We start from the raw sequence: 8,515 nt of genomic DNA, 5'->3' as shown, positions 1-8,515 counted from the left end.
AAGTATTTCCACAGAAAAATACCTTTGACTCTTCAAGCACCATTTATAATTGCCCTACCTGCCCAATCACATGGTCCTCTACAATTCAGAACGTCATCCACTCTTAACTCATACCCCTGCCATACGTAACCCTTCAGCTCCTCTAATCATCTACTGTCATTGATCACCCTACATCCAAGCAAACTTCCCCAGTCACCGATTCATTTATCCATCACCAGTCACCGATTCATTTATCCACCACCACCTCTATCCATTCACAAATACACAGCCAACAAACATGACTTTGTGACCTAGTAAGTTAAATGCCACAGTCATCTCTGAGCCAGAAGGTGGAGGCTTTAAGGATGTCCAAATGCTTAAGTACAATTTTTTTCTACATTATTTTAGGCAGCGATTGTAAAAAGATAGCTAGAGATGGACATTAACAATGGCTAACTGCCATGTGGCCCATAGGTGTAAAACAGGATATGCAACATTTAGAGATCGCTAATATCCTTACTGCGTGCTAAGCTTTAGTAAAAAGGCTCCTTAGTTTTTTGTTGTTGTTCTAAATTTTAGGCACTCTACTGATTCGACTGCTCTGCACCATTTTCTTTTTTACTGGTCCAAAGAAAAATGTAACACCATCTACAAAGATCTGCATAATAAAAATAAGACATCCATCCAAGGGATTTCCCCTCTTCCTCTATCCTTTACCCTGATCTCAACCATTTCCATTGGTTTCACTGTTCAGTGCCATGGTGCAGAATGCGTGTCAGACAAGAGACATTCAGACTCAAAAATCATAACAGCATTTTGTAAAATTTTGAAACCCATTGAAGAACACATTTTAGGAAAGGCAGAAACACTGATTTTAAATGGAGACTTAAAATCTGAGGATGAAGATAGAAAGAGTTCACCATTGACTTAGAACTACAACATAACACATTCCAGTACTATGCCCCATACAATAATTAGAAACAGCACAAGATTTCTGTTAAAATGTTAAAGTTAGATGGCTTTTTTTTTTAAAATTTACACAGGAATATTTTTCCTTCATTTAACACGTCAATATACTGTATTTGCTAAACAAGATGGTCACTATACATTCATGAAAATGCACAGCTACAACTTAATGTAAAAATTAAAATAGTCACTACATGCGGAATATTAAGTTCATGTTTTGAGTGTTAGCATTTGAAAACTAGAGCACGTTGTCAGGTTATGTTGGACTGCATCCTGCAATACTTGCTATAAATAAACAGTCATATGGTCTGGAGTATTTTTGTCTGCTTAGAGTAAGACATTCAAAGAGCAATCATCTGTTCTGAGACTAAATTCTACTCATTTCAAGTGTTAGAAGAAGAGGGCTCGGTGCTGAACACATCATATTTAAACTGGATCAAAGTCATTATATCGAACATGTTATCATACTCATCCATTATTCAAGCAAAATCTCATGAAAGACTGCATTAGATAATATTTCATTCAATTAAAGGAAGCATCTTAAAATGCAGCTCATGATTTGGTCCCATCTTTGCTCTGAAGGTCAGGGTCTGGCAACAGCAACTCAACCGTCTGTATGTCCATTTTCAGAGTGGTTGATAAACTGTGTGAAAAGTCCTTATTACTTTCATGACAAGGATCTTGTTCCACCATTTCTGGGTTTTCAAACCCTTGAATCATAATTTCGTTGTCTCTTCCACCATTTTCCTCTTCCTCAGGGAGAGAAGTGGTGCCTTCCGTACTTGCTGGAGGATCATTCCCTTCTTCAGCCCTAGAATCCTGATTCTCATTTTCAGTTTTCTTTTCGTTGATGCTTTTCTTGTCTTCTTCACTACTAGAAGAGCGCCTAGGCTGGTCACAGAGTTCCCCCACCTTTGGTTCAGCATTTTTGCTATCTGAGCTCACAAAGGCAGATATGCAACTGGCATCTTTCGACCTTGTCTGCATTTGTACTGGACTGTGGTGGGCACATGAAGAGGAGACTGTTTTTTTGCTCACATTATTTTCTTCAGGTTTTGTTTTCTTTGGGGGGCCCCAGATAAAGTGCTCAGGTGGTTTGTAATGTCTCTGCGCAAACCGTAGAAGCTTCCTCCTTTCCCTTCGGTTTTTAATTGTGTATACAAAATATTCCAAAGAACTCTGTTTAATGTTTGGTATTGTATTTTCTACAAGAGCTTCCTGGAGGAAAAGTTTTACCAGAGAAGGTTTGAAGCCCTCGTATCCAAGTTCACCAAGACTTTTCAATATGCGAGTTATTCTTAGATAGTTATGTTGGGACCTGAAATAGAACCATAAAATTAGTGACTAAAGATACAAGGTTAATGTCTACCTTATACTACTTTCATAGTATTTCATGAAATATCCAGAAATTCTGCTCTTTATATACTCTATGGTCAGTAAATATACCGACTTGGACTCCTAGATCAAGAATTTGAACACTGCAGAATACCAAACATAGAACTTGACCTATACCTGTGAATTGCACCCACAAATAAAATGAGAAACCCCCCTTAACAGTTAGTACTCAATTTGAAACAACACTGACACTCCACTCTTAACTTGCAAATGGAGGGTGGTAAACAGAAAAAATTAACAGTGGCACAAAGAGAAATTACAACATTATTGGTCTCTAGACTTTCAGTGCCATATTAGAAATTAAGCAGGTCTGGATCAAGTCATTGCGTAGGTAAAGACCATCACTTCCTATAAGGTATCTCTCTCTCCCTTTGCCCACCTGACCTCAGCCCCCTTTCTCTTTCTCTGGCCAACTGCCCTCAGCAACTCTCTCTCTACCAACCTGCCTCAACCTATCTCTCTACCCACATACCCTCACAGCCCCTCTCTCTCTATGCCCACAGCCTCTCCCTCTGCCAACCAGCCCTCAACCCCTCCCTCTGCCCATTTGCTCTCAGCCCCTCTACACCCAGTCTCTCTTTCTCTATGCCCACCTGCCCTCAGCCCCTCTTCTCTCTATGCCCACAGCCTCTGCCAACATGCCCTCGGCCTCTCCCTCTGCCAACCTGCTCTCAACCCCTCCCTCTGCCCACATGTCCTCTGCCCACTTGCTCAGCCCCCCTCTCTCCATGCCCACAGCCTCTCTGCCCGAAGCCCCTCTATGCCCACAGCCTCTGCCAACCTGCCCTCAGCCTCTCCTACCCATATGTCCTCTGCCCACTTGATCTCAACCTCTTTCTCTATGCCGAGTCTCTGCCCACCTGCCCTCAGCCCCTCTTCTCTCTATGCCCATGTGCCCTCAGCCAACCTGCCCTCAACCCTCCCTCTGCTCACCTACCCTCAACTTCTCTCTCTCTCTCTGCTCACCTACCCTCAACCTCTCTCTCTGTGCTCACCTACCCTCAGCCTCTCTCTCTGCTCACCTACCCTCAGCGTCTCTCTCTCTGCTCACCTACCCTCAGCGTCTCTCTCTGCTCACCTACCCTCAGCGTCTCTCTCTCTGCTCACCTACCCTCAGCGTCTCTCTCTCTGCTCACCTACCCTCAGCGTCTCTCTCTGCTCACCTACCCTCAGCGTCTCTCTCTCTCTCTCTCTCTCTGCTCACCTACCCTCAGCGTCTCTCTGCTCACCTACCCTCAGCGTCTCTCTCTGCTCACCTACCCTCAGCGTCTCTCTCTCTCTCTCTCTCTGCTCACCTACCCTCAGCGTCTCTCTCTCTCTCTCTGCTCACCTACCCTCAGCGTCTCTCTCTCTCTCTACTCACCTACCTTCAGCGTCTCTCTCTCTCTCTACTCACCTACCTTCAGCGTCTCTCTCTCTCTCTGCTCACCTACCTTCAGCGTCTCTCTCTCTCTCTGCTCACCTACCCTCAGCGTCTCTCTCTCTCTCTGCTCACCTACCCTCAGCGTCTCTCTCTCTCTCTGCTCACCTACCCTCAGCGTCTCTCTCTCTCTCTGCTCACCTACCCTCAGCGTCTCTCTCTCTTTCTGCTCACCTACCCTCAGCCTCTCTCTCTGTGCTCACCTACCCTCAAGCCTCTCTCTCTGCCCCCCCTCCCCACCTGCCCTCAGCCTCTCTCTCTCTCTCTCTGCCCACCCCCGTCAGTGTTGTGGTGTTGGAAGGAGGGTCTGGTATGTTTGGTTAGGGGTGAGGTTCATCATGGGGGGAGGGGGGTCATGTCGTGACTCGTAGGTGTCAGGCTGTGTTGAAAATGGGATCTATTAATAGCATTTATACCCCACATTAAGTTTAGTTTCATTGTGAGTTACATCAAACTTTAAAGCAAAATACAAGGATTAAACAAAAGTAAAAGACCATAAGAGTTATATTATCACAGCAGCAGAATGACTCATTTGAAAATAACAAACCAGCTAAGAGAATTACAATGGTCTACAATGGAAAGGAATTCACTAAAATAAAAATGCTTTCAACAATTTACAAAATTTTTGCTAATCAAAAATACGCCCAATTGACTTTGGGAGGGAATTTCATTGCTTAGTAACTAAGAGGCCCTTTTACTAAAGTGCGTAGGCACACGCATCAAATTGGAACTACCATGTGGCTACAACGTGCCCTGGGCAGCAATTCCATTTTTTTACACACGTCCAAAACACGGGGTAGAAAACAGTTTCTATTTTCTACTGTGTGGTGCTTCCTGGTGGTAATCAGCACTTTACGAGCGCTGATGCTGACCGCCCTTTTATCGCGCAAGACCTTATCGCTATGTGAATGGGTCGGTAAGGTCTCAGGCCGAAAATGGATACGTGCTGCTTTTCATTTTGCCGCACATCCATTTTTGGTCATGGGAAAAAAAAAGGCTTTCTACCTGCACACTTCCAAAACACATGCCTACACCAGCGCAGGCCACTTTTCGGCGAATCTTAGTAAAAGGGCTCCTTAGTATGAGGAACTGGCATCATGAATTGATTTGTAACGGAGATTCTTACAATTTGGAAAATGGAGCAGATGGTTGGTGGGGCAGAGAATCGGATTGAAGAGGGGCATACCATATAATAGGAAGTACATGCACTGACGATTACTGCACGGTTAACGTGAGAGACCTTACCGCTAAGTCAACGGGTGGCATAAGGTCTCATGCTGAAAATGGATGTGTACTAAGAAAGCAAATAGAATGTTAGGTGTTATTAGGAAATGAATGGAAAACAAAAATAAGGATGTTATAATGCCTTTGTATCGCTCCATGGTGCGATCGCACCTCGACTATCGTGTTCAATTGTGGTCTCCGCATCTCAAAAAAGATATAGTGGAATTAGTAAAGGTGCCGAGAAGGGCGATGAAAATGATAAAGGGGATAGGACAACTTCTCTATGAGGAAAGGCTAAAGCAGCAAGGGCTCTTCAGCTTGGAGAAAAGGCGGCGAGAGATATTTTTATTTATTTATATTTTGCTCACACCTTTTTCAGTAGTAGCTCAAGGTCACTGGATATTTCTCTGTCCCAGGAGGGCTCACAATCTAAGTTTGTACCTGAGGCAATGGAGGGTTAAGTGACTTGCCCAAGAACACAAGGAGCAGAAGTGGGATTTGAACTGGCTACACCTCTGGATTGCAAGACCGGTGCTCTAACCACTAGGCCACTCCTCCACTCCACTAGAGGTCTATAAAATAATGAGTGGAGTTGAACGGGTAGATGTGAAGCGTCTGTTTACGCTTTCCAAAAATACTAGGACTAGGGGGCATGCGATGAAGCAACAATGTAGTAAATTTAAAACGAATCAGAGAAACGTTTTCTTCACTCAACGTGTAATTAAATTCTGGAATTCATTTACAGAGAATGTGGTAAAGGCGGTTAGCTTAGCGGACTTAAAAAAAAAAAAAAAAAAAAAAAGGTTTGGACGGCTTCCTAAAAGTCCATAGACCATTATTAAATGGACTAGGGGAAAATCCACTATTTCTGGGATATGCAGTATAAAATGTTTGTACTTTTTGGGGATCTTGCCAGGTATTTGTGACCTGGATTGGCCACTGTTGGAAACAGGATGCTAGGCTTGATGGACCTTTGGTCTTTCCCAGTATGGCAATATTTATGTACTGGTTTTAATTTTGCGCACGTCCATTTTCGGCCACAAAAAAACCAAAAAGGCCATTTTTGCAGGTGCGCTGAATAATGGACCTGTGCGCATCTAAAACGCACGTCCATTTTTCGTCGCGCCTTAGTAAAAGGACCCCACAGTGTTTTCTCTTAGCCCTTTCAATTTTGTCTGCACCACAAGCTGTAACCTTTTTTGTTTTATGTTAATCACATTGAATCAATGCTGTATTGGAATATGTGGGATATAAATGCCGAAATAAAAATAAATTACAGAAAGTCAGGAACTCAAACAGTATATAGTACAAAAGAAATTTAAAGGTAAGAATTATTTTTGAAACTCTGGAATGCTCACTTAAATACTGCATCTGAAAGTGGCTATTTTTGACAGTGATAATGCATTTAAATGTGTAATGAAATGTTTGATGTATTCCATGACACATTTGGACTGGCAGTCCTCCTGTGGCTACCGTAAACTTCCGGTTCAATTGCTATCATTCACAAAAAGCTAAACTTACTGCCCTGAACCATCACAGTGAATTGTTGACCAGAGGAGCAGAAGCTGGACTCACAAAAAACAATTTTACAAAATATAAAATTTTTCAAAAGTTTTACAGTTTAAATGAAACTACAACAAAACTTCTTCTTAAGTTTTGGTCACTTTTCTAAATCCATCTATGTTAAACCCAGTGCTGCAACAGTTTACCATATTTTGTGTAATAATATTTTGAAATAATAGTTTATATATGAAGGCCACCCCCCCCCTTCCAATAACTTGTAATGTCCTGAATGAATCTGCGTCCCTTTTCCTGGGCACCATTTTGACAGTAAGACAATTGCCACCCATATAAATGCCCCAAAGTGTAGTTATTCAGGACTGAGGAAGACCATAAACTGGAAGTATTGTGTTCAGTACTGGTCTCCGTATCTCAAAAAAGATATAGTAGAATTGGAAAAGGTACAGCGAAGGGCGACGAAAATGATAGTGGGGATGGGACGACTTTCCTATGAAGAGAGGCTGAGAAGGCTAGGGCTTTTCAGCTTGGAGAAGAGACGGCTGAGGGGAGATATGATAGAAGTGTATAAAATAATGAGTGGAATGGATCGGGTGGATGTGAAGCGACTGTTCACGCTATCCAAAAATACTAGGACTAGAGGGCATGAGTTGAAGCTACAGTGTGGTAAATTTAAAACGAATCGGAGAAAATTTTTCTTCACCCAACGTGTAATTAGACTCTGGAATTCATTGCCGGAGAACGTGGTACGGGCGGTTAGCTTGACGGAGTTTAAAAAGGGGTTAGATAGATTCCTAAAGGACAAGTCCATAGACCGCTATTAAATGGACTTGGAAAAATTCCGCATTTTTAGGTATAACTTGTCTGGAATGTTTTTACGTTTGGGGAGCGTGCCAGGTGCCCTTGACCTGGATTGGCTACTGTCGGTGACAGGATGCTGGGCTAGATGGACCTTTGGTCTTTCCCAGTATGGCACTACTTATGTACTTATGTACTTATGAGCACAGAAAAGGTAAAAAGAAAAAAGTGCAATTTGAATGGTGGATCTTGGAGACAAAACAAATCTTTTACACCTTGCCACTTCTGCTCTAGGACAGAGAAAGGTCTAAATAAATTCTTTACCTGGCATGCATTCGCCTTCAAATGCTTAGAAAACACACATTCTTATCACAGGAACCTCCTAAGCCGAAATCATGCCCTGTGCAACACACTCCCTAGAGACCCATACCCTGACCACAACAGGGGAGGAAATGGATGGAGCAATTTTTGCGACCCACCCCCTACTTGTGCTTTGTGAAGCTGCACCACTCAACACAGTCCTCAGGGATAGTCCTGTGCTATCAAAACACAGGGGGAAAAAATAAATAAAAAGGACACGAGTCCACATCCATACTTACTCATTCAAATGCTGAAACCTTTCTTGCCAGTTGGCAGCTCTTGTTACATTCCCCGTTTTACTCGTCAGCTTTATGCCAAAAAATTCTAGCATCATTTTGTAGGCCAAAAGGAACCTTTTAATTGCTTCTTTAGTTTTTTTGAATTCCTAACAAGAAAGCAAAAATTTAGGAGGCACAAAAAACAAAACAAATATATACTGGGACAGAATCTCTCAAATTTTGGTCATGCTATTGTTACATATGGATTCTAGTGAATAGTACTTGAAAATATTCAATAATTGCCTGCCACAAATTGGAGTTCATTCTAAAAAGCTTCTCTTTTTAATTCAAAATTTTATAACTTCAGATAAAGTCATCAAGTACAAATTTCACACTGCCATCAAATGAAAGCTTTGCTTTTTTGATTTCAGAACACCCCCTCCCCCTGCATCATAGCGCCAGCTCATTACTCAATGCTTGCTTTTACAAGTCAGTGGTTATGCACCAAGTTAATAAGCAGCCTACAGTTATTCAGACTGAAATAGCTTAGAGAGAAAACATATCAAACCCTCTTTAAAAGTTGTTCAACAGAAGGGAGAAGCTACTGCTTCTAAGATACAGCTATTTCCAATTGAAT

The 8,515-nt window shown here is 42.3% G+C and overlaps 1 protein-coding gene across 1 annotated transcript in view; it reads right to left on the bottom strand.

The window, feature by feature from the left end:
• Window positions 1-1,010: 1,010 nt before the first annotated feature.
• The window catches only part of OGFRL1 (opioid growth factor receptor like 1), a 33,070-nt gene continuing 25,565 nt past the window's right edge, over window positions 1,011-8,515 (bottom strand). The window contains exons 6-7 of the mRNA XM_030199011.1: window positions 7,900-8,045; window positions 1,011-2,263 (exon numbers count right to left, since the gene is read on the bottom strand). Of these exons, the coding sequence (XP_030054871.1) occupies window positions 1,498-2,263; window positions 7,900-8,045 (912 nt within the window). The 3' untranslated portion in view covers window positions 1,011-1,497. The remainder of the gene's footprint in view (window positions 2,264-7,899; window positions 8,046-8,515) is intronic.

Source organism: Microcaecilia unicolor, chromosome 3 (assembly GCF_901765095.1).
Source record: "Microcaecilia unicolor chromosome 3, aMicUni1.1, whole genome shotgun sequence".
Classification (NCBI taxonomy): domain Eukaryota; kingdom Metazoa; phylum Chordata; class Amphibia; order Gymnophiona; family Siphonopidae; genus Microcaecilia; species Microcaecilia unicolor.
This window is presented reverse-complemented; position numbering and strand designations above follow the sequence as displayed.